General features: G+C 46.9%; 1 protein-coding gene across 3 annotated transcripts in view; it reads left to right on the top strand.

The window, feature by feature from the left end:
* The first annotated feature begins 5028 nt into the window (after positions 1–5028).
* ARHGAP33 (Rho GTPase activating protein 33) overlaps positions 5029–26815 on the top strand; it is a 59570-nt gene continuing 37783 nt past the window's right edge. The window contains exons 1-8 of one of the 3 annotated variants that reach the window (XM_084815458.1): positions 5029–5371; positions 14429–14491; positions 17517–17611; positions 18433–18517; positions 18703–18786; positions 20812–20949; positions 24602–24694; positions 25874–25996. In XM_084815458.1, the coding sequence (XP_084671584.1) occupies positions 5366–5371; positions 14429–14491; positions 17517–17611; positions 18433–18517; positions 18703–18786; positions 20812–20949; positions 24602–24694; positions 25874–25996 (687 nt within the window). In that variant the 5' untranslated portion in view covers positions 5029–5365. Of the gene's footprint in view, positions 17612–18432; positions 18518–18702; positions 18787–20811; positions 20950–24601; positions 24695–25873; positions 25997–26815 lie in introns of all 3 variants that reach the window. The other 2 variants (XM_084815459.1, XM_084815457.1) reach the window with 2 other exon arrangements.

The raw sequence follows: 26815 nt of genomic DNA, 5'->3' as shown, positions 1-26815 counted from the left end.
AGATGCAATGTGGGCAACTGGCTCTTACGTATTTGGGATTCCAGGCTTAAGTGATTAATGTAGGTGAAAATGATTTGCAGGTACTCTGTAACTGACCATCTTCTGGAGTGACAGCAGGGTTTTTTCCAGCAATGTGCCCTTGGAAGCCCAACATCTATCTAGTAATTAGGTAGGATATCTGCATCTAAAAATTGGAGGGGATGAGACCCTTGTAGGAAAATATTGCTGGCTGGGACCACCCACTCTTTCCCTGCGGAAGGATCCTATTCCTTTACTGCAGAAGGGATTAGAACATAAGAAGCTGCTTTATACTGAGAGACCCTTGGTCCATCTAGCCCAGTATTCCTGCCTCTAACTGGCAGCAGCTCTCCAGGGTTTCAGGCAGGATTCTTTCTTAGCTCTACCTGGAGAAGCTGGGAATTGAACGTGGCACCTCCAGCATGCAAAGCAGGTGCTCTACCACGGAGCTACATCCCTCCCCCCAATTAATTGGGGAGGAGAATGAGAAGGGGCTCTAAGGACTTCCTTCACCTGAGCCCAGTTCCTGTCCTTTGTGAATTTTCATGGCACCCACTTCTTGTCTACTATATGCCAAGTATTTTAAGGGTTTCTTTGATTTTATTGGATTTTTATACTGCCTTCATGATACAATGATCGTTGAGGCAAAAGTTGACAATGTTTAAAAAACAGAACACAAATACAATAACACAGCAGCAAAGTCATATAAAAACAGAGTAAAAGCATCAGTAACATTAGTGATTCCTTCAGATGCTAAATGCCTGGGAAAATAAGGCCTTTGCCTAGCAGCAAAAAGACATGAAAGTAGGCCCCTGGTGTACTTCTCTGGAGAGAGAGTTCCCAAGGGAGGAGGTCAACAACAGCTAAGGCCTTCTCCCCAGTGGCTGCATGCCTTGCTTCAGATGACAGGGATACTTGCAAGGCCTCTGAAGATGTCAGTGCATGGCCAAGTTGATGTTGAAACCACTTCCCAAGCCATGTACGCCTTTAATGGCACACATCAATGCTTTGAACTGTGCTCAAATGTACTGGAAACCAGTGGGGGTCTTTAAGCATAGGTGTAATATGACTGCAATATGTGAATGAATTCCCCATTGATGGTTTTGTATTTGTTTGACAATTCATAAAAATGCAATAAAATATTAATTAAAATATATCCCAATATCCAGCTCAAGTTAGTATCTTGGCAGTTGTATTCCGTACTAACTACAGTGATGAGCAATCTTCAAAGGCAGCCCTGCATTCAAAGCACTGCAATAGTTCAACCTGGAGCTTATCAGGGCATGGATAACAGCAACTAGATTATCTCCATTGAGGAGAGATCGCAGTTGGGTGCAACTGGTTCTCCAAGGTATTGAAGCTTCCTGGACATCTAATGAGAAAATTATGCATGGCATAACATTTGAAACCAACGCATTGTAAACTTAAGGAATTCACTGTCTCAAGACATCCTGATGGGCACCAACTTTGATGGCTTTAAAAGGATTAGACAAATGCAGAGAGGAGCAGTCTACTAATTGTGATGGCTATGAAGAGCATGGGTGGGCAGAAACATCTCCAGATGTTTTAGATTTCAACTTCCAGAAGCCCTTGCCAGCATAGCCAGTGGTCAGGAATGCTGGGAGTTGAAGTGCAAAACATTTTGAAATCTACTTTCTGCCCAGCCCTGATATACAGTCAGGGCCAGAAATATTGGAACAAGGATAACTATTTTGGCAGTTGGCCTCTGTACACCACCACACTGAAGTTGAAAGGAAACATACCCAGATGGGAGCAAAATCAGGACTTTCAGCTGTAATTCAAGGGGTTTGACAAAAGTGGGGCACTAACCATTCAGGAAGTACAGCCAGTGGCATACACCCCCCCATCGTTGGGGGCTCATAAGTAATGGAGTGAATGGCTGACAAGCAGCTGCATGGCCAGGTGTGGCCTGTTTCCTGGGTACCCCATGACCAATCAAGCAGATAAAAGGCCTGGAGGTGGTTCTGAGTGTTACATTTGCATTTGGTAGCTGTTCACTGGAACTCCCAACATGAGGTCCAAAGAGGTGTCCATGCGCGTGAAGGAGGCTATCATTAGGCTGAGGAAACAAAATAAACCCATCAAAGAGATAGCAAAAACACTAGGAGTGGCTAATACAACAGTTTGGAACATCCTGAAAAAGAAGGCATTAACTGGCAAGCTCAGCAACAGCAAAAGGCCTGGCAGACCACGGAAGACAACTAAAGTGGATGACTGCAGAATTCTGCTCATGGTGAAGAGGAACCCTTTCACAGCATCTAGCCAGGTCAAGAACGATCTTGAGGAGGTAGGCATGTCATTGTCAACATCTACAATCAAGAGACAGCTTAATGAATGTAAATACAGAGGCTTCACAACAAGGTGCAAACCACTGGTAACGCTTAAGAACAGATAGGCCAGATTAGCTTTTGTCAGCAAACACCTAAAAAAGCCGGCCCAGTTCTGGAATAAGATTCTTTGGACTGATGAAACCAAGATTAACTTGTACCAGAATGATGGGAAAAGTATGGAGAAGGAAAGGAACGGCTCATGATCCAAAGCATACCACATCATCTGTCAAACATGGTGGAGGCAGTGTTATGGCATGGGCATGTATGGCTGCCAATGGAATCGGGTCACTGGTGTTTATTGATGACCTGACTGCTGATAAAAGCAGCAGGATGAATTCTGAAGTGTATAGGGCTATACTTTCTGCTCAGTTTCAGCCAAATGCTGCCAAACTGATAGAACACTGTTTCATATTGCAGATGGATAATGACCCAAACATATAGCAAAAGCTACCCAAGAGTTTCTCAAGGCAAAGAAGTGGGATGTTCTTCAATGGCCAAGTCCGTCACCTAATCAACCCAACAGAGCATGCTTTTCACTTACTGAAGACAAGACTGAAGGCAGAAAGACCCACAAACAAACAGCAACTGAAGGCAGCTGCAGTAAAGGCCTGGCAAAGCATCTCGAGGGAGGACACTCAGCATTTGGTCATGTCCATGGGTTCCAGACTTCAGGCAGTCATTGACTGCAAAGGATTTTCATCCAGGTTTTAAAGGCGATCCTTAAGTTTGAAATGATGTTGGTTTGTTCCATTACTTATGAGCCACAAACGATGGGGGGGGGGTGTATGCCACTGGCTGTACTTCCTGAATGGTTAGTGCCCCACTTTTGTCAAACCCCTTGAATTACAGCTGAAAGTCCTGACTTCACTCCCATCTGGGTGTGTTTCCTTTCAACTTCAGTGTGGTGGTGTACAGAGGCCAACTGCCAAAACAGTTATCCTTGTTCCAATATTTCTGGCCCTGACTGTAGAGCACCCAGTTTCAATGGCAATGGGGAACAACGGCAGGAGAGGGTTACTCCTGTCGGGCCTCACTTTTGGGCTTCCCAGAGGCATCTGGTTGCCCACTGTAGGAAACAGGATGGTGGAAAAGACTGGCCTTTAATCAGATCTGGCAAAGTTCTTTCTTATGTTCTTAACCTTAAGGGTTCCCCAAACCCTGCTGAGCTTGTGACGTGTGAGGGAACTGATTTACCAACCCACTACCACCAAACATCCATGGAAGTTTTGGGTCTTCATGTGAACAGGCTCTGAGTGGTTGGGGATTATGTCTCTCCTCCCCTTCTCTCTTGTACTGATGCATCTGAGCCATTCACAGGGGTGGGTGATTAATATGGCTCTCCAAGGACATCTTGCCTGGACTTGGTGCTGTGTCAGCAATCGCCTGGCCTGACCTCCATGTTGACTACCTGGGAGGATTCGTGACAGACGATGCAGCTGTGACACTGTCTCTTAATAAGAATGTTTGCAGTTATATAACGAAGCCTCCCACTGTGCTAACATAACTTGGTTTTTTGCATTTGTGGTCGGTTCGGTGCCAGTTTGGGCTGGGCGTCTTTTTTTAACTTCTCACCCAATTACATCAATGCATAAACCATCATTTCATGCATATGAAACAGGGCTTTTGAGTACCCACAACAGTGAAGCTCCTTTTGGCTTTTATGTTATATTTTTGGTGTTTACCATGGGTGAGATTAGCACCTAGTTCTCTAGTTCCAAAATTGGGTGAATAATCATGCCTCTGCCAGTCTCAACCCTACTCTAGTCTGTCCCTACAGCAGCTTGGGGCTGGGGGAGCTTTATTAGCCCATGCCTTGTCCAACCAGGGGCCCTCCATATGGGTTGGACTACAACTCCCACCATTGCTGGGGATAATGGGTGCTGTAGTCCAACACATCTGGAGGGTGGCCGATTGGACAAGGCTGCTATAGGGCGTCTACATTCCATTTCCTATAATTATAAGGCTGGGGGTGCAGGAGGCGGGCAGGCAGGCCTGGAACACGAGGGCACATTCTCAGCAGGGCCTACCTCCAGAGAGGCATTTCTGTGCGGGAAACGACACGAGGCCTTTCGCAACTGGGCTTCCAGCCCTAGACCAGGGAGGCGGCTGATTTGCAAGGGGAGAAATATTTCTGTCTTGTCTGTACAGATACACACACACGCGCGTTATCTGTACAGCGGGGGGAGAGTGTCATCTTCTAGGACGCCTGGGTTCTATAGGCCCCGTTCCTTTCGCAAAGGGGCAGCAGATCCGATGAATTCGAGCGAGAGGGGGGCAGAACCGCGCTCCCCATTATCTGCCGTGGCAGCCCGCGCGGGGGCGTGATCGAAAGCGTCTATAGCATAAGCGGCTGGGGCGGGGGAACCGCTGCGTCCCTCCCATCTATGCCCAGCTCAAGGCTGCTCTTTGGGGGGCGGGTGGAGAGCGGCCGGCTGGGCTAACAGAAGCCCCTTTGTGCTGTCCCTTCCAGCTGCCTCGCCGGGTGCCCCTTTTTGTTTCAGGGCTTCTTCCCCCCCCCCCTTTTCTTAATTTAACCCCCTTCAGTGCGATCGCACCACGAAAGGAGGCGAGGGGGGGGGATGAGAAAAATAAAAGGGTGGGGTCTGCCTGATCCCCCCCTTGTCATTTCCTTGCACCCCTTTTGTTGCGACCCGCCGATCGATCCCCACTTCGCCGCGGCCGCCCGCCCGCTCCCCCGCTCGTCTTTCTCCGAGCCCGCCCCCGCCCGCCCGCCGCGCTCCCCCCGCCCCGCCGCTGCTCCTCTGCTCGCCTGCCACCGCCAGCCCGCCCCGGCTCGCTTGCTGGCTGGAGCTGCGCAGGGGAGGAGGGAGGGGGACGGACCAGCATCCGAGGGGCCGGGCCGGAGAGGATCGGGCGGCGGCGGCGGCGGCGGCGGCGGGCGAGCGCGCTGCCCTCCCTCCCTATTGTCTCCGCTCGGCCCGGGACTGGCTCGGGCCGCCGCCGCCGCCGCCGCGGCGCATCGGGATCGCGGCGCCATGGTGGTGAGTGGCGGCAGAGGGCTCGGGCGGGGGTCTCCCTCCCCCCCGGCGAGGATGCGGGGTGGGCTTACGCAGGGCACGGCTGCTCTCCCTCCCGCGCGGCGTGCACCTGTTACCATCGAACCCGGATCGGGCGCCCCTAGGAACTAATCCCCGCCCCCGTTGCTCCCCTCACCATGTTGTCTAGGTGGGGAGGGGGGAGATGAAACAGGCGAGCAGCCCCCTCCCTCGCCCCCGCGCCGGATCTTCTTCCTCCTGACCCTTTCCAGGGCATGGTATGGCTACAAGAAATCCCCCACATCCAGGACTTGGAGAATTCACAGGAGATCATCAGGTCCCTGGATCACCTCCGTCCCAAATCCACCTCTCTCCCAGCTTTTTTTTTTTTTGGGGGGGGGGCGCGTCAATCCTTCTTCCCACAGTCCTGAAACTCAGGACATCTAAGGCACCCAAACGCCTTGGCGCCCCCAACAACCTGTCTGCCTCCTTGGCACAAGGCTCAAATTCCTCTGCTTTAGAGAGCAATCAAAAGGATGGACCCCCTACCTACCTCCCGCCGCCCCCCCCCCCGCTCGCATCATTAGGGGTTGTTCCTCGTCCATTGTAATTATTAGACACACATACCCACACGCAGCTTCCCCCAAATAATTGGGGGCCTGTGCTCTGTGCCATGCACCATCGGGCTAGAGTAAAAGTGTTCCTGGCCTGAGCAGCTGGATTTGGTGGAGTGGGATCTGTGATGTTATTCACAACTTGACGTTGGGATTGTTGTCAGATATAGAGGGGGCTGGCCAATGGGATATGCTTCCTGTTGTTAGGATGGTCAGGAGCTCCAATATTACAGACTGTTGTTCTGCCCACCCCAGGCCGGGAGAGAGAAAGGCTTGGCCCAATCCACTGTGAAGTCCAAAGTTTTGTGTAAAAAATATACAACATACTGTTTACAGAGCTCTTCTTTCTGTTATGTTTTGGCTTGTACCGCTCCAGCCAGCTTTGTATTGGACCGTCAAAGGCTGGAGATGAACAATAGTGTTTTGTTGTTGGTGTGTGTGTGTGTGTGTGTGTGTGTGTTTTATATCAAAAGAGAATTGAAAATAGCCCGAGAAAGGCTTGGCTTCACATGCTGCCCTCCTGTTTCCTCTGGTTGAACAGGCTTTGCAGGTTTTTGAAACAATACAGAACCCCGTAAAACCTGTTTTTGCCAGAGGTGAAAGTAGGATGAGTGTATACACCGCAAGCAGCAGAGATCTCTTTTCTCAAACTGCCTTCAGCACTCTGAAAGACCTGTATCTACCCGTATTCCTGTATATAGGAGAGTGCCCAGTGTTTTACACAGCACTGTGTCCTCAGCTGTCGTTATGACTCTTGCCAGGGTTTTAAAGTATAGTTTTCTTCTGCTACTCCCTTGCCTTTGCTTCCCTCCCCCCCCCCCAGCCCCACATTGAGAAATGTGAAGTTGCACAAAAAGAAAAAAGGAAAATAAGTCATGTTTGCTCCGGAAAAGGAACAACATAATGCATACACAACACACACTGAACAATGCAAATGTTGTGGAAAATGAGCTCTAGGTGAGGCAGACAAAGGCAGCAGCCAGGTGAGGTCACAAGGACAGTTTGGCTTGATCTAGGGCCTGCCCTACCATTAGGCAGAATGAGTTGCCCAGCTCAGGCAGTGGGTGCTAGTATATGTGTGGGGGGGGGCAGACCCCTCCAGGGTGCCCCTGTCCATTTCCATCTGTTGGAGGAGAACCCTGCACCCCCTAGGCAAGCCTGCTGCCCTCAGGTGCATGGAGGACTCCGTCAGCCATCACCAGCATTGAAATAAGATTCAACTGCCTGTCAGGGCCAGCCCTGCCATTAGGCAGAGTGAGGCAACTGCCTCAGGCAGCTGATTTTGCTTCAGGCAGCTGATTGTGGGTTTCATGAAAGGGCAGCAAATTGTTAGATATTACTACTACTACTACTACTACTACTACTACTACTATTTTACTGTCAAGGAGAGGTGTTTATGGGATTTTATGCCTCAGCTGCGAAAAATAACTTGACGAGCCTTAGTAACTATGTATCTTGACTTGGAGAGGGGCTCTGTTTGCTTCTGTGCCTCAGGCAGCAAAATCCCTTGGGGTTGTTCTCCTGCCAGTCTGGTCAGCTTCTGTACATGGAATTGGAAGGGGTGACAGATGCCATCTTGTACTTGGCCTCAGGCAGCAAAATGTCTTAGGCCGGTCCTGGTTCAATCCATCATACATGGCAGACATTATGGGTATGTGTTGCATGTAGTATTTATGAGATATTAGAATGTATAACTTCTATAAGCTCCCAAATCCAAGGCTGTTTGAAGTGGGTGAAGGGGGAACGGAACTCCAGTGCAAATGTGTACAGCTTTGCATGTTCTGTGCCAAAGTACTGGCCTCTGTTATGAGGTAAACTTTATGTCACCAGTTTCGACTGTCCAGACATGTGTCCCATTTTCAGACTTTTTAAGAAATGGGTGTCTTTGGTTACATCGGTACCAAATTTGGGCTTTCTAGATAGTGTGGAAAGACCGTAACTATTTTCTCCCTCCCACTTTTCAAGAAATCATAATAACTTCGTCCAGGTGAATGCAAAATTTCTGGCCCATGTGGAAGTGCCACAACTTTTTCAGGGTATGCTTGCACCCCCCAGATGTGCTGGACTACAACTCCCATCATTCCCAACTAGCATGAGCATTTGTCTCTTCCCCTTCAATCTTATTGTTTTGTTTGTTGTTCATTGATTTGTACAGCATTTAGTTGTTTTGAGCGCTTAATATTATTTTCTAAAGTATCGGGTGCTTCAAGTTACATATGGATCACATTTCTGGCTTTTAAGTGATATTCAAGTACCATATCAGTTTTGATACCCCCATGAGTGCATCAGTTAATATTCTGGAAAGCACTGCGCACATTAATGATGGTATAAGTGGGACCTGCAACAAAATATTGCAGTGTAGCGTGCTCCTGTTCAGGGTGCCTGCCTACTAGCCAGCCATGTCCTTTTCCAGATACTCCATTTCATTCCTCCTTCCCCTGGTTTTCTGTCTACCTTCTCCAGAACAGACACTCAGCTTTCTGTGGCCACTGAACATGCTCATTGGGGTGTTTGGGGTTGGATTTGTTTTCCCCTCCCCCTTAGTTTATTCTCTCTCTCTCTCTCTCTGTCTCTCTCTCTGTGGGGTTTCCCAAGGCTTGCTGATATTTTCCTCTTGTGCTTGGATGGTGCCTTTTTGGTTAAATAAAGATTGGCACTCAGCTGTCAACTCATGGCCCTCCAGATGTTCTTAGATCACATCATTGCTGACAACTCCAGGTGGGTTTTGTGAATGTTTGGAAATTGATGTATATTCTCCCCATTTTTCAGACATACACAAAATACATGCTGACAATCCCAACTAGGTGACTGTACACATTCACTGCTTGTATCTCTGAGTGTTCAAGTTACTTGAAGGACTGCCTACACCCATATCAGCCTGCCCGCACTTTAAGATCAGAAAGAGAGGCCCTTCTCTGCAGTGGCCCCACATCTTTGGAACAAGCTGCCATTGGAGATCCGCCATGCCCTGTCACTGCAGACTTTTAAGAAGGCCTTGAAAACATATTATTTTACCTTGGCCTTCTATTAATATGACTGCTACTGCTGCTGCTAACATCATTGCTGGTTTTATTGTTGGTTTTAATTGTTGTTTTAATTGTTGGCTTTTATTGTTTTTATGTTTTTATCGCTTTTAATATTTTAACTGTTTTTATGTATTTTATTGTTGTAAGCTGCCTTGGGAGGGCTTCTGCCCTGAAAGGTAGCCAAGAAATATTATAAATAAATTAAGTAAGTAAGTAAGTTAGTTCAGGTATTCACACACTTTGTCTGGGATGGTCAAGGCTCTTGTGTGAATGCTGAGAGCCCTAAATTTCAAGCATTTAGTTTAAACAAATAACCATCATTAGGAGCTGCCTTATTCTGGGTTAGACCAATCGTCCATTTCTAGCCCTAAGACGGTCTACCCTGGCTGAGAGTTGGTCTGTCCCAGCCCTATAGCCTTTTAACTGGATAAACCAGCTGTTGAACGTGGGCAGGATCAGCCATTGGCTTTTCGCCGTCTGAGGCAAAATATTACGTGTGAGTTTGAGATACCGGAAGATTCTGAAAACTGCTGATGGGGCAAGTTTTGATACGAAGTGCAGAGCTAAGTTGGAGGTTCTTCTCTGAAATGCACACCCTAGGCAAAAACATAGGTTGGGAGGAAGTTGCTGCTTGATTTCCTGGAGATAGTCATGGCTTTTCTTGATCTGTTGCTGTTAATTCGGAGGTGGGGGAGGAAGGCAGATGAAGGTAAAGGAAACTTACCACATATTGTGGGAGTATAAGATTTAAGGGCAGGGGGAGAGGAGACACTCTGTAGCAGCTCCTTTTCCATTCCGGCACCAGACTTCCTGTTCCTGGTTCCCAGGTAATACTGAAATCTGATCAGGAACATAAGACTTGCTGCAATTTCTTTGTGGGAAACAGACACCTTAGCTGGGCGGAGGTGCTCTAGGGGATTGTGATCAGATGTTGACTTCTGTACTAAAACAGAAGAGAAGATTTTGCAAACAGAGAATCCTAAATTGTGTTGTGGGAATCCATGGAATCTAGCCAGAGAGTCAGTGTGATGTAATGGTTAGACTAGGACCAGGAAGAATAAGAGCACAGTGGCTGGCTGGGGCATGCTGGGAGTTGTAGGGCTTTTTTTCTGTCTAAACATGCATAGGATTGTGCCCTAAGGTTCAAATCCCTACTCAGCCACAGAGCGCTCTGGGTAGCCTTGGGCCAGTCACTCTCTCTCAACTGTTACTACTTTACAGGGTTATTGTGAGGGACCAAATAGAATATCTCCATGTTCTATTTCCCTTGAAGGAAGGGTGGCAGAATTGTTATTGTTATTATTTAGACGAATTACATACATTCATTGTTTGTTTCTAAAATGTAGTTTCCTGTTCTTCAATCCCAAAGGATTCTCACAGTGGCTTACGATGCAATTAAAATCACATAAAGAATTGAAAGATCCTACCATTAAACAGTAAAGATGCAATTAGCCAGCACAGCAGCCCAAATACCAGCATAAGCAAAAATTACAACCAAACAAATCTGAAAGGCCTGGGAAAACAAAAATGGGTTTTCGCCTGGTGGCCTCTGAACATCCAGTGGTGTCAGGCAAACCAGGGGAGAGAATTTCAGAGCTGGGATGCACCCCCAAAGTCCTTCCCCTCTCTGGTTATCACCCAGAATCACAGAGTTAGGAGGGACCTCAAAGGTGCATCTAGTCCAGAGGTGGGGAACCTGTGGCCTTTCAGATGTTGCTGGACTCCAACTCCCATAGCCCCTGACCATTGGCCATGCTGGCTGAAGGAGCTCAACAATATCTGGAAGGCTATAGGTTCTCCATCCCTGATTCTCATCCAAACCTCTGCCAGTGCAGAAAATCCACTGCTGCAGCATCCCTGATAGGTGGTCATCTTCATTAGGTGGTGGCCACAGCAGAGAAGTGCATATGAGGCAGATGAGTAGATACCTAGGTGGGTCCATGTGGGAGTAGGCGATTCTCAACTGGTGCTCAGGTTGCAGACCATTTGGAGCTTGAAACATTAACACAGTGTTCTGAATTGTGCCTGGAAATTGAATGGGAGCTTGGGCAGTTGTGTCAAGACTGACAAGCTAGTCCTGGTCAGTAACCTAACAACTATATTTTGTACCAACCAAATCAGTTTCCAAATGATTTTCAAAGGCAGTCCTATATACAACACAGGATTCCAGACTGTGGCCATGCTATCTCTGTCCAGGAGATGTTTAACTAAAGGGCAACTAAAATGATCTAGAGGCTGGAGCAACTCCCCTATGAGGGAAGATTACAACAATTGGGATTGTTTAGCTTGGAAAAAAGGGAACACATGATAGAGATGTACAGAATTATGCACAGTATGGAGAATGTGGATAGGGAGACATTTTTCTCCCTCTCTCATAATACTAGAACCCGGGCTCATCTGATGAAGCTGATGGGTGGGAGATTTAGGACAGATAAAAGGAAGAAGTTCTTCACCCAGCACATAGTTAAACTATGGAATTTAACTATGACCAAGAAAGGGAACTTGGGTTGTGGTGGACAGCACGATGGAAATGTTGTCCTGGTGTGCATCTGCTGTGAAAACAGCAAATGCCATGTTCAGCGTAATTAGGAAAGGAACTGAAAATAAAACTGCCAATACCATACTGCCCTTATACAACTCTATGATGTGACCACACTTGGAATACTGTGTATGCTTCTGGCAAATGCATCTCAAAAATAATATTGTAGAATTGGAAAAGGTACAAAAAAGGGCAACCAAAAGGATCAAGGGGCTGGAGCAACTTCCTTGTGAAGAAAGGTTACAATGTCTGGGACTCCATAGCTTAGAAAAAGGGTAAGTAAGGGTAGACATGACAGAGGTGTACAAAATTATGCATGGTATGGAGAATGTGGATAGGGAGACATTTTTCTCCTTTTATTTTACTAGAACCACAGATCATCCAATGAAGCTGGTTGGTGGGAGATTCAGAACATATAAAAAGAAGTACTTCATCACACAGCACATAGTTGAACTATGGAATTTGGTACCACAAGTTGTAGTGATGGCCACCAATTTGGGGATTGGACAAATTCATGGGGGAGAAGACTGTCAATGGCTTCTAGTCATGATGGCTATATCCTACCTCCTGTATCAGAGGAGGTATAGCTCTGTACACCAGTTATCGAGGAACACTAGTGGGCTTCCCACAGGCAGCTGGTTGGCCACTGTGTGACCAGAATGCTGGAGTAGATGGACCTTTGGTCTGATTCAGCAGGGCTCTTCTTATGTTCTTAAGTTAGCTTCCCATGTGCCTATGAGGGTTAATCAGAAAAGGAGTTTCCTAGTGGTGGTTTGTATAGGAGAGAAAATGAGGAAGTGGAGGGGATTCTGGAAAGAAGGTTTCAGATAATGCAAGGAAAAGAATGTCTCAGCTGATCATACATCCAAGTGCACAACAATACTTCCTGTTTAGTAGTATGCCTCAACCAGAAGTATTCTCCATAGTGTACACTTGGGTATTTCCTCACAAGGAGAGTTCATGTGCTGTCAGGCTCTTGGCAACCACAACATTTCTGCATGCCTCAGCCTCTGTGCCGGCAGCCCGCCTCTTGTGAAATCCTGTGCGAGTTTAAGCTGTGTGTGTGCGTGCATGCTAATCTAGTAGGCTAATCTAGCTGTAAAAAAAGCAAATTCCATGTTAGGCATAATTAGGAAGGCAATTGCGAATAAAACTGCCAATATCATACTGCCTTTATACAAGTCTGTGGTGTGACCACACTTTGTATACTGTGTACAGTTCTGGTCACCAGACCTAAAAAAAAAGGTATTGTGGAGCTGGAAAAAGTGCAGAGGAGGGCAACTAAAACGATCAAGGGACTGGAGCAACTCCCCTATGAGGGAAGGTTACAGCAGCTGGGATTGTTTAGCTTGGAAAAAAGGGGGGTAAAGAGAGACATGATGGAGGTGTCTGCAGGGTGTGGAGAATGTGGATAGGGATACATTTTTCTCCCTCTCTCATAATACTAGAACCCATTGGGGTCATCCCATGAAGCTGATGGGTGGGAGATTCAGGACAGATAAAAGGAAGGACTTCTTCACACAGCGTATAGTTAGACTATGGAATTCACTGCCGCAAGATGTAGTGATAGCCACCAATTTGGACGGCTTTAAAAGGGGGTTAGACAAATTCCTGGAGGAGAAGGCTGTTAATATCTACTCATCCTGATGGCTATACATTACTTCCAGTATCAGAGACAATATACTTATGTGCACCAGTTGCTGGGGAACATGGGTGGGAGGGTGCTGATGCACTCGTGTCCTGCTTGTGGGTTCCTAGTCAACAGCTGGTTGGCCACTGTGTGAGCAGAATGCTGGACTAGATGGACTCTTGGTCTGATCCAGGATGGCTCTTCTTATTTAGTAGAGTGGGAATTGGGCTCATTGCAAACAAAATGAGGGACAAGCTGAGCATTTGGGTTGGCTCAAGGCAATGGACAAATGATGGACAAATCAAGGGTTATGGGGTGGGGCTGTGGCTAGAACACCTGCTTTTCTTTGCAAAACACCTGCTTTGCACTGCAGTCTTTGGCACCTCTACTTAAAATAGGGCTCGGGAACCTGTGGCCTTCCCGATGTTGTTAGAATCCAACTCCAATCAGCCCCAGCCAGCTTGGCCAATGGTCAGGAATGATAGGAGCTGTAGTCCAACAACATCTGGAAGGCTGCAGGTTCCCCACGCCTGACCTAAAAGAGAAGTAGGTGTTGAGAAAGACCTGTGCATATGACCGGGGAGAGATGCTGCCAGTCAGAGTAAACACTGTTAGACTAGTCAGACAAATAGCTTGATCTGGTATAAAGGCAGCTGCTTAGGTTCTTCTTGCGTTGGTGCAGTGTCTCTCGAGCAGGAGTGTTATAGTCAGTTAGCTGCGTCCACTCTCAGTGTCTATGGAGACTGGAAATGAGTTTGGATCTGTGCAGTGCAAGTTTTTATATATATGCATTGAGCATGGGGTTGGACTTGATGGTCTCATAGGCCCCTTCCAACCCTACTATTCTATGATATATATACACACACGGAGAGACACACAGACAGTATATATATATCTCCCATCTTTCCACCATATAAGCTCAAGGCAGCTTACAATAAAGTAGTTTAACAAGAAACGAATGAAATGGTCATATATTAAGCATTCAATACTATGCATGTTTAGACAGAAAAAAAGCCCTTCAACTCCCAGTATTCCCCAGCCAGTATGTAGTTGTAGGATTTTTTGTAGGACTTTTTCCTGTATAAACATGCATAATATTGAGCCTTAATGATAAAACCATGGAGAGTGTAGCTCGGTGCTGGAACAATTGCTTTGTATGCAGAGAACTCACCAGTTAAAAAGGATCAGGCAGCACGTGATGGCAAAACCCCCTGCCCTAGACCCTGACCAAGCTTCCTGTGTTCTTATATACAGTCCAAACAGCAACATCAACAAAACAGTGAAATTGGCAGAAGATGCTTTTATCTTATCATTCAGGTAAGAAGCCTGGGAAACTAAAACAGTCTCTTACTAGCTCCGAAAGGAAAGGTACAAGGTGGACATCTGAAGGGGGTGTTCCAGAGGTAGGGTGCTCTCAAAAACCTTACCCCTGTTGCCACCTGACTAACTTCCCAAGGTGGGGATAGCTGAAGATCATGTCCGAGGATGATCTGAGTGAATTGGCAGATTTGTACAAGAAATGATGTCCTTCGGCTATCCTGCTGCCCAAGCAGGATAGGAGCTGTAGTCCAGCAACATGTGGAGGGCCTCAGGTTCCCCACCTCTGACCTAAAAGGAAAGTAGGTGTTGAGAAAGACCTCTGCATATGACCTGATAGGTCAACACCAGCCTTTTGAAATTGCACCTGGAAACAAGCTGGGAGAACATGACTCAGTTTGCTCCTGCTTAGGCATGGGTTATTCCATCGACTGTATACCTTGTCACTGTTGATCAGACACCTGGGCTGGGTTGAATCATATGAATGTTTAGATCTCTATGTAAAAACTGGGACTTTTACAGGAGCCACACAGCTGTCTCCAAAAACAGCAGCCCCATCTCTCCTCCTCTTCCCCCAGAAATTGTGTAAGACATAGCATGTGACACGTCATCATGATCAGTTTCCCCACCTCCGCAAGTAGCATCCAGTGAAGTGGAAAGGGAAACTCCAGCCATAACAACACAACATGTGTTTTGTTTTGCTATGAAAGAAGACTACAGTGAGAGAGGAAGAGCTTTTCTACACAAGGCATTTATTGTGTGCTCATGATTCCTTATTCATGGTTGTTTACGGGTTCTTTAGATTTATTTATTTATTTATTTATTTCATTTCTATACCACCCAATAGCCGAAGCTCTCTGGGCGGTTCACAAAAATTAAAACCAAAAAGTACACAATAAAACCTTTTTTTTCATCCCCAGAAATTTGTGCAAATGGGATCATAATTTTATTATTATTAATTTTTTGGCTGGTCTTTTGGAGTTGCGCAAGTGTACATTTATGTCTGTGCAATATATATGCATTTCCTTGTCAATACCCTTGTACGTTTCAGCTGTCAAAGGGAACAAGGAAACATACAAGGAAATTAACAAGGTGAGATTGCACAGAAGCTGCTTTGCGCACTGTTAACAAGGACTGGGAGAAGCAGGTGCACCAAAGGGGATGGTGACATTATCTCCTCCTTGGCACAGAGAGCCTCTGGGTTTTAAGTGTTGAACCAACACCTGAAAATGTCCTGCTTCTATTCAACACTTTCCTGACACTCCAACTACTAGAGAAAGGGGAGATCTAGGCTCCCCTCCTTTTTGTGGCTTCCATTTGGAGCAGTTACTTCTGCAGTTACTGCGGATGGGAACTGCAAAAAAGCAGAGGAATCTAGATCTCCCCTTTCTTGTGTAACTGGAGACTCAAGGAAGTGTTGAATGGAATTAGGACACTGACAAGTGTTAGTTCAATACTTTAAACCCAGAAGATTACCTTGCTAAGTGGGCAATATTGTGTTCCCCCTTTTGGTGCACCTCCTTTTCCCCAGCATTCCCCCCTTTCCAACCTGTTACTGTTAACAGTGTGCCAATTAGCCTCCATGCAGTCTCGCCTTGTCAATTTCCTTACATGTTTTCCTACTGTACTTCCTTCTCTTCAACATCTGAAACATACAAGGACATTGACAAGGCAAGGCTATACATATTGGACAGCTGTAAGTGTGCACTTGTGCACTTCTGAAAGAGTGACCAAAAAAAGAGAGAAAAAAATTACAATCCCATTTGTGCAAGTTTCTGTGCCCGAAATCTTTTTTAACAAAGGGGGTTGGCGAACAAGTGACAGCCAGTCCAAAGTGCCATGGGCATCATAGAACGGGCAGTCACTGGCAAGGGAGGCTTGAAGTAGCACAGGCGAGCATGATCGGGAAGAGTGGCCGGGTGTTTTCGCTGCTGTTGCAGAGCAGCTCTGTGCCTGATTGCCACAACTCATTATGAGTTGGCTCTGCTGGCTTTGGATGACACACCAAACCATTGTGGGTAGAACCCCTAGAACAAGCCATGGGTTGTCAGGGTGTCTTGTTGCCCCCAAATAAGCAACCGAGCAGGAAGCGGTCTGGGTTCAGATGAGACGGCAACCCACCCTGGCTACTTACCATGATGTGTTCACCTGTCATGTGAACCCAGCCATAGTCTAAAACATCTGGAAGGCATCAGGTTGCCTACCTCTGATCTAGAGAATAGGTTGGCAATTTTAAAAGTATCTCAAAGAACCGGGAAGCTGAACAAAATAGCACAGTGGCCAAAGAGAAGGCTGGGTAAGATCAATAAAGATATTTTTTGGCGTAGGATGTCAGGGATTGGATTAAATCAGCCCTTGTGTCCTTTGCAACTTGGAGGCTTTGTGTGGAATCCAGTGGTATCTATCAGCCAATGGAACAACACCCCATGCATGCCTAAATCTGCTCTGGTGAGTCGGGGGACCCTCTAGAGCAGGGTATAGATGGGTGGCTGCACCGAGGAGGAGAGGAAGTTCTGCTGTGCGAGTGGAAGCTCACTCACGCCATGCTTGATATCACCCTCTATGATTATCTGCAGAAGTCCCCAGGAAATCCCTCTGTCAACTGCTCCCTGACATAGTGATGGCCACCAATTTGGATGGCTTTGGAAAGGGGGTAGACAAATTCCTGGAGGAGAAGGCTATCCATGGCTACTCGTCCTGATGGGTCTATGCTTCCTCCAGTATCAGAGGTAGCATGCCTATGTACACCAGTTGCTGGGGGATACAACGGGGAGGGTGCTGTTGCACTCATGTCCTGCTTGCCGGTTTCCCATGGGCAGCTGGTTGGCCACTGTGTGAACAGAATGCTGGACTAGATGGACCCTTGGTCTGATCCAGCAGGGCTCTTATGTTCTTACCTGGCTGTAGGGTGGAACTGAATTGTAGCAGAATCACTGGGAGTCTGAGAGAGTTGACCACTGAAGAACATTTTTGCATAACTCTTTTGGACATGGCAATACATACTTTGCTTGTTTTGACCACACAGGCCCGGAGCACGGACAGCATTGATACAACAGGAGAGGGTCAAGTGCGCTCTTTAGGGAATGCAACCAGTAACATCAAGGGGAAGCCGACCAAGAGGTAACATTGGGAGAGAAGGAGGACAGGCCCCAGAATGCTGTAGATTCCACCCCCAGTACTGAAATGGAGCATAGGGTTGCCAACTTTTGAATCAGCCTCTGTAGCTGTGCCTATAATAGGAGTGTAATATATAGCAATTAGCATGCAAGAATCTTTATTTCCATGCTGCATAAAGCTTCTCTTGCTGATATTCTGTAGCTCCAGGGTGGCTAACACGCAGCCCCCATCACCCCCTATGCAGTCCCCATTGTCCCTGTCATGGCAAATCCCTCCACTTTTTTTAGCCCATTTTTTTTGGCCATGTTAGCACTACAAAGTGCTAAATAGGCGACATTTAGCTCATTTGACGTGGCTACAGTGTGCGATACGGGTCAAATTGGGTCCTAGTGCCTTTATAGGATGAGGGTGAAGTAGTTCTTTGTCAAGCTGAGGGATTTGGTGTGCAGAAGGCTTCTGGGGGCCTTGAATAAACCATAGGGTTAAAATTGGGTAAGCACAAAGTAGTGGGTGGGGAAGTGAGGCTGTAAGGCCCAAGATGTCACAGAGTATTTAATTGTATGTGGTGATAGGGTTTGGGGGCAGGAAGGGGCCGATTTCCAATAATTTGCCTACTATGGCCTAATTTTTTGGCTTCCTGATGTGGTTAAGCCTCAGAGTTGTTTACTACAGCCTAATATGTTGGCTTCCTGATGGGATTAAGCCTCAAAATTGCCTACTACACCTTACTGTTTTGACTTCCTGATGGGACTGAGCCTCAATGGTTGCCCAGGACAGTGTCCCGTTCCTTTTCCTCAGCCCCTCACCCACCTCTGTCTCCACAGGCTTTCGATCACACGGGGCCACTTCCCCAAGCTGACCGAGTGTGCCCATTTCCACTACGAGGCTGTGGACTTTGGACATATCCAGGTGTGTTTGTTTCCTTGCCTTTTCCAAGGATATTGGGTTCGAGGAACGGTTGCCTTGGACACCTGGGTCCCTGTGGCAGGCTGGGAGTGGGATGGGCAGGTGGGATGCTAGTTAAATGTTCAGGCTTCCCAAAGCTGCAGCTGGTACTTTAATCTCTCTCTCTCTCTCTCTCTCCCTCCCTGCAGCTGCAGCTTGCACCCGAACAGAATGAAAATGTCAGCAACTTGGAAGAGGGAGACCTGCTGTTTTCTGTTCAAGTCACCTGTCAGGTCAGAAAGAGAGGAGAAATGTTGGTTGGCAAAACCTATTAGATATGTTTGCCTCATCTGGATTTGCTTCTAACCCTGAAAAGAGTTGTCAACTGATTAGCAGCTGTTAATCAAGAAATAATTTGAAATGTAATTTGTATATCAGCAAAACTGAGGTTCATAACTACACCATAGACTTGCAACCCAATCCAATGCAGAGTGAAACATTCCTAAGCTTAATGGGTGTAAATGTGATGAACTCTTATTGGTTACATTAGATTAATAATTGGCTCCCATTTCCCCAGGGAATTCTGGGAACTGCAGTTCTGTGAAGAGGTGGAGTTAAGGATCTCTGTTATGTTCTCAGCTCCCTTCCAAACTACAATTCTCAGGATTCTTTACTGGGGACCCCCAAAGCTGTTAAACTGGCATAAAATATTCTAAGTTTGCAGTGTAGACATGTTCCCTGAGTCCTGTTTGAGGGAAGGAATTAGTTTCCTTTATGTGTAAGATAACCTATAATTGTAATAAATAAATGACCATTCATTGTTTTAGAGAGAAAGGCCATCTTTTAACATTTTCTGTTTTGTTTATTTGGGAATTTTAAATATGGTATGCTCCTTATCACAGTAATAGCAAGAGAGTAACTGAAAAGAAAGGCTTTTTCATCCATGGCACCCTGGTTATGGAATTCTCCCACGCCCACCCTGGGAAATTCATCTTGTGTCCAGGTTGTTGCCAGGCTAAAATATTTTTTATTCTCTCAGGCATTTTAAAGAAATGATTTTTTTAAAAAAAAATCTGATGGGAAAACATGCGATATTTTAAAGACCTTAATTAGGTCTTCCATTTTGCTGTCTGAATAAAGTTGTGGTGAATTTGCAAAATGCTTTTCTTTTGATTGTGGGTTTTTTGGGGTGGGTGGGGAGAGGTAGTGTTTTAATTATGTAATTGTATTTTGTTGTAATGTCTTATCATGAACCACCCTATATTTCTAGGTAGGGTCACTTACAACTAGGTTAAATAAATACAGAGGGGAGAAATGGCTTCAAAAATTAACAAATTCAAATCCCGTAGCCACCAGGAGCATCTTCTACTGTAGCCCTGTCCAGTTGAGCAAATCTCTGACCGGTGCATGTGTGGAGGGCTGGGGCTAGATTTGTGCCTACTGGTCCAAACTTCTGCACATTCGTCAGACCTTCTGCACGGAGCCAGGGCTGGCTCCAGCTCTGAGGAGAGCCTCAGCAAAGTTCCCCCTGGCGGACCCCCCTTTCTAAGGATGTAGGAAGGGACCCTAGCCCTAGTGGGCTTACCAGGTGGAGACAGCAGCAGATGTCTGGAGCTGCCATTTTCATTTCCCACCCTCCTACAGTCAGGGCTGGGCCTGCCATTAGGCAGGGTGAGGCAATCGCCTCAGGCAGCAGATGATGGGAGGCAGCAGCAAGACAGTCAAAGAGAGAATTGTGTGCCTTGCAGCCTACTCTGCACCCCCTAAGTTAGCCTGCTGCTGCTGCCTTCAAGTTCAGGGGAGAAAGTTGTCCCATCATTAGTGTTGAAGGCAGATTCATCTGCTGGTCCAGTCAGCTTTTGTACATGGAATGGGAGGGGGGCGCCATCTTGTCCTTTGCCTCAGGCAGCAAAATGTCTTGGGCCAGCCCTGCCTATAGTAGTGGGTGTGGTGGTGGCAACAGTGCTCCAATCAGCACTGAGCAATTGGACCTGGGAGCTGCCATTTACATTTCCCACAATACCCCTCATGTAGCATTGCTCTGAGGCATTGTGGGAAATTAAAATGGTTGTACTCAACCACCTGGTGCTGGTAGGACATTGGGGGGAAAAGAGCACGCCCAGAGCAGGAGTTAGTAGTGAGCCATGTCAGGATGTTGGGATCCTGGCAGGTGCCGAAGGATGCTGTGTGCTGATGCTGGGCCTGTGGACACAATCCTGATGCACACAAATGTATTAATTAAACACAGGTTTGCTCGGCGGGCTTCTGCTTTCCCCTTATGTCTGTTTGTTTCTCAGTCTTTGCCTTTCTTCCCACAGGGGAAGAGCTGGCAGGTGCATCGCAGCTATGAGGAATTCCGCACTCTGGATGCTCACCTGCATTGCTGCATCTTTGACAGGCGCTTCTCTCAGCTTCCCGAATTGCCGCCCTTCAGCCACATGCGGGCACACCCTGAGGTGACTGTTTGAGAGCCATTTGGGTGTGCGGGGATAGGGTGGGGTGTGTGTGGGAGGAGAAAACACATTGACCGGGTTTGCACAATAACCGCAGCCCAACGTAGTTTATTAGCTGCAGTGAGTTGTGGCGCCTGTAGACGCCTGGTTGCCGATCCAAGCCCCCACCTCAGTGGCTTCTTGTTACGTGTGAACCCGTCGAGGGTGGCTTGTTGGGGTGGTTGACAAGCCACCCAGAACCCATGGGCTGTTTTAGGGTTGCAGGTGGTTTGTCAACCACCCCAGCAACTCACCCTCACTGAGCTTGCCAGTAACAAGAGGCTACAGAGCTCCCCGAGGATTCAAAATGGCCACCGCCTCCATGATGAGAAGCTCCATGGGGAAATTCACCCACAGTGGCTTCTCATAATGTCTGAACCAGGCCGTTTCTTGCAGGCTCATACTCTCCCTGTCACATTTGATCACTGAGCTACACGTGCAGCAGTCTGAGGTGGCAATGAGATGTTGAAGAGTTTTGAGGTGGCCAGAACAGACTGCACAACCTCACACTGCAGGTCGGAGGCTCTCATTTTTGAATGCTTCCTGGTGTAAAATACTCTGCACGAGAGGTAGCTGCTTCTGACACCCTTCTAAAGAGCGCCTTGACTCAGCCTGCTGGTGCTGCTTGTGTTACAGCAGCCTTCCCTGTTTGGGCACCCACCGGATGCTTTGGTCTACAGCTCCCATCATCCACAGCCAGCATGGCCCATGCTGGCTGGGAATGATGGGAGTTGTAGTCCAACACATCTGGCGGGTGCCCCAACGGGGAAAGGCCATGTTGGAGAATTGCACCCTTGAAATTTATTTATTTATTTATTTATTATTAAATTTATTAATCGCCCATCTGGCTGGTCACCCAGACACTCTGGGCGATGTACAACATACAATAAAACAGTTTAAAACAATAAAATTCTACAATAAAAACATCTCCTAAAATACCCTAACCCACCCCAAATGCCTGCCTGAACAACCACGTTTTTAATGCACGATTTGTTGTTGTTCAGTCGTGTCTGACTCTTCGTGACCCCATGGACCATAGCACGCCAGGCCTTCCTGTCCTGCGCTCTCTCCCGGAGCGTGCTCAAGTTCATATTCATTGCATCCGTGATGCTATCTAGCCATCTCATCCTCTGCCGTCCCCTTCTCCTTTTGCCTTCAGTCTTTCCCAGCATCAGGGTCTTTTCCATTAAAGAGGGGGCATGATGGAGTTCCCTAGGGAGGGAGTTCCACAGAGTGGGGGCCGCCACAGAAAAGGCCCTCTCCCTCGTCCCCACCAGTCTAGCTGTCCTGGCTGATGGGACAGAGAGAAGGCCATCCGAGGCTGATCTTGTTAAGCGGCCTGTCTGGTGCTGCTGGAGGCGCTCCTTAAGATAGGCATATGTTGAAATGCTACATATATGTTATATGTGTGTGTTATATAGGCTTTGAACCATGTTGTGACCCAATGCAATCTCTCCCTCCCCCATGGCTGCCTAAGACAAGGGGTGCTTCCAGATGGATGTTATGATGGGCTCCAGCTTGGCTCCAAAAATGGGATTCAGACAAAGTCATGAAGGATAAGCTCTATCAATGGCTGCTAGCCGTGATGGCAACATGATCCTTCCAGGGTCAGTGACTGTATACCACTGAAATACCAGTTGCTGTGAAATTACAACTATTGCCTTTGGGTCCTGAACACCAGAGGCTGATCCAGCAGGCCTCTTATGTCCCTTATAGGTTGTTTTTCTCCAGATCTTAAAGTGGCCAACAACACCCCTTCCCCCCAGCCCACCTGCCCGCCTGTCTGAAATAAAAAATTGCAATGGTTCAGGAGTGCAGGGTCTCATCATGACAGCCACAGCCATACCCCCCACAGCCCCCTTCTGGAATGAGACAACCTTGTAAGATCATACAGTACAAATGAGCTTTCAGTCACTTACTTTGAGTATATGGTCACCCTAATTCACAATTATTAAAAGGCCCATTTGAGGCTGGACAGCCATCTGTCAGGAATTCTCTGACTTGGATTCCTGCATTGAGTAGGGGGTTGGACTCGATGGTTTTGTAGGCCCCTTCCAGCCCTACGATTCTATGATTCTGTGATTTTAAAACAAGAACCACCCAGATTTGCAATATAAAATCTGTAAAATATAAGGCCACCTAACCACCAACTGGATCATCTAAAAAATAACAGAAAGAGAAAGGTTTGGCACCCTTTATGGAAACTCAGCAAGGATGTGAACTTCTTGAACTTCTCAGGCAGGTTATTCTAGAGCCTGGGAGCAACTGTGATAGAGGCTTTAACTTGTTGCTTCTACCATTGTAATCTAATGTAACAATGAATTAATAAACAGAGTAGCTGACCCAATCACCATTTGGAGTAGGTTCAGCTGCTACTTTCCTGACTGAGGGAAGCTTGTTATGGCAAAGTTTGAAAAATCCCATCCTGGAACAGAAGTAAGGAGGGACTATAGCCCAGCGGTAGACCACCTGATTTGCATGCAGAAAGTCTCAGGTCCCATCCCTAGCATCTCCAGTTAAACATAGCAAGTAGCAGGTGATGGGAAAATCCCTTCTCTGATTGAGGCCCTGGGGAGCTTCTGCCAGTAGGATGAGACCAGGGCTGGGCAGAAGGTAGATCTGAATCTCCTGCTAGATCTTTGGGTGATTTTCAGTAGATCAACAAGGATTTCTGACTCCCAGTTGTTCATCAATAGCAGCAATCAAATGACTTCCCACCACTACTCTAAATTATACCGCTGAAATGAAGAAAACTTAGGGTAACCAGGAGTGGATTTTTTGTGAAAGGCTGTGGCATCTGTTCAGTTCTAGTACTTAAAACAAATTATTTAATGTTAAGTGTACTTCTTTTGCACCAGACTATAGTTGGTATATTGCAGGGTTCTAGAGCTTTACCACGCAAGCCATCTATTGTTCTCTCGTCATTCTTTACTCACAGTTGTTTACGGGTTCTTTAGATGACAGTGTGACCCTCCAATTTCACTTCTGTTTTTTTAACAGCACTGGGGGGGGGGGGGGGGTTGAGCGAGGAAAATGGAGTATTATTTTTGAAAGTAAAAGAAAACATATTTTCCTACTTGTGTAATTGTGTTATTCTGCTATACCACAGTGCCACTTAGAGGTTATGTAGGGGAAAAGCAGGAAAGGTAAAGCTCTTTGTGTAGACCTCAGAACTCAATTCTGTGATGAAACCAAAAGCAGATACAGCAGATTAACAGCCTCGTGTAGAAAAGCTCCTAGTAAAAAACAAAGTAGATTCCGTAAGCTTGAAGTCTGCCCACCTTTGCATTATACACAGCTGTGCTAGATGGACAAATAGTCAGTGGAGGCTGGTGGCTCCAATTTCAGGGGAGCTACCCAAGGTGCCTTATCCCCAAAATGGATAATTAGAGTTTGGGCTGGTTCTGACCGAAACCTGGAATGGATTCACAGCCTCACTGGATTCACAGCCCTACTGAAATTGGAGCCACCAGCCTCCACTGTAAATAGTCTTGTCTGGTATAAGACAGTTTCCATCAAACTGTCCCTCTCAAGCAATGGCTGGTCTCCTTTGATGCTTGAATCGGGGAGAGGTTATGCCCGTGATGCCATGTTCTTTTCTTCTCTCCCTCACCAGCTGCTGGTGCCCATGCTTTCACAATACCTGGAGAAGCTATCAGCCATTGTGGACAGTAACATCAACTGTGGCCCAGTCCTCACTTGGATGGAGGTGAGAAACATTAAAGGTGGGGTGGAGGGAATGCACCAGAGCTGGTCTGCTATTATATCGTCAACTTCTCCCTGCTAGAGATGTGAAGGCTTGGGGGGAAAAAAACCCAGAAACATTCAGGAGAACAAATTTCTTTCCCCAGATTTTTACAAAAATCGCTGGAAAAAAATGTGGGGTTTTCCTTTTTTCCCTCTGGGATTTCCACCATTTTTTTTCTGTTCCCCCCCCCTTTCACAAATCTACTCCCTGCTCAGGCTGATCAGTACATCTGTGCCAGCTCTTCTCATTCCTCTCCCCAGGTTGCCATAAAGTCTGGAAATTTAGATGCCATTTGACTTCTAGACAGTGCTAACCATAGAACTGGATTTTCAGCAACTGCTCAGTTTTATTCTCTCTCGCTCTCTCTCCTCTGTGTCAGAAGCTGGTGTAGTTTAGTGAAGTAACTAAGAACATAAAGCTGTGTGCTTTAAAGTCACCAGTCTCACTTTAACTGGGATCCCAGTTGTTGTATTGTCATACTGTTCAGGGTTGGGACACATTTCCTGTTTTGTTTGACCAAACCTCACTTCAACCACAAACTGACAAGATGGCCAAAGGCCACCCTCTGTTCTCTCCACCTCATTCCCTGCAGCTGTAATAAGGGCATAACAATCCTGGCTCACCTTTCAGGTTTGTTGTAAGGTTTAGGGCGCAATCCTATGCATGTTTAAGCAGAAAAAAGGCCTATAACTCCCAGCATTCCCCAACCGTGCTGGGAGTTGTAGACCTTCTTTCCTGTCTAAATTTGCATAGGATTGCACCTTTACTGAGATAATGTATAGGAAATGCTTGAGACATTTGGAATGCATTGTAGAAAAACCTAAGTAAGTCGTATTGTTAGCCTGGGGCAAAACTAAGGTTGTTAGGGTGGGCAGGCGGGTGGGTAGTAATATTTTCAAAGGCCTCATAGATGCCCTGGTCACTTGTTGAATTTCTGCCTGTCATGAAGATGCTGAAGGCATAGGTGGCCTGCCGGAAGGCAAGTTGGGAGAGCCGTGTAATTTATGTGACCCAGTTACAGAAAGATGGGATGTGCCGTCCCACGCCTTCCCTCCACCCCCTATGAACTGTCCCAGATGACATGGGCATTCCAAGGTTCCATCCCCTTCAGCTGTATCCCCGCCCCCTATTCACTTTCAGATCGATAACCATGGCAACCGATTGCTGGTGAACGAGGAAGCTTCTATCAACGTTCCCGCCATTGCAGCTGCTCATGTTGTGAAGCGCTACACAGCTCAAGCATCGGATGAGCTCTCCTTTGAGGTGAGTCCTGCCCTACGGTGCACATTTCTCCAAGTGGCCTTTCTTTGCAGGCGCATGCTTTCCTAGGCCTGGCAGCAGGGGAAGGGCTGCCAAGCGGGTGCTTATCGGAAGAGTGCCACCATCAGGCGAGCCCACTGAAGGGGGGCTCACAGGTGCAAGAGCGGGCCCACGAAGGACAGTATGCTGAGGGCTCTGTCGAGCCCGGCGCCCGTCCTATCTGTACATCCATAGGATTTTCTCCGTGTTTTTCTTTAGCACCAGCAAAGCTGAACCAACTGGCATAGCAGGGTGGTTAAAAGAACAAGCTATAAGCTACTAGACCCCAGTCTAAATCTCGGCTCACCCATGCACTCGCTGGCTAGCCATTTTTCGTCTGCCTCAGCAACACCCTCCCCCCAATTTCTATAGGGTTCCTCATTTGAGACTCCAAATCACGTCGATGCAATATATCTAGTTCAGGGCCAATATCAAACAATCCCTTTAGATCAAGAGCTTGGTGTATGCGATGCTCAAGTGATTGAAAACATTTGTCATTACATACCACGTGATACTTATACTGACCCCAGGAGGAAAATTCAGTGAACAATTGCTGGATTGTTTGGCCAGTTCTGATGATTTAGTTAAAATAATTTAGCTTTTGTCTAACTGAGAGAAATATGTTACATTCAGAATTGCAAGATTTGCTGTCATCTCCTAGAAAGAGTACAACATTTACTGTAACAAATGCTGTAAAAATGTGCATAAGTATTCAGATGTGCATCTAAACACACACAATGTTTACATTCTCTCTCTCTCTCTCTCTCTCTCTCTCATTTTGGG

This window comes from Heloderma suspectum, chromosome 10, assembly GCF_057233095.1.
Source record: "Heloderma suspectum isolate Gila_16-S chromosome 10, 16-S_ref, whole genome shotgun sequence".
Taxonomy (NCBI): domain Eukaryota; kingdom Metazoa; phylum Chordata; class Lepidosauria; order Squamata; family Helodermatidae; genus Heloderma; species Heloderma suspectum.
Note: the sequence above shows the minus strand (reverse complement) of the source record. Positions and strands in the feature narration are given on the sequence as shown.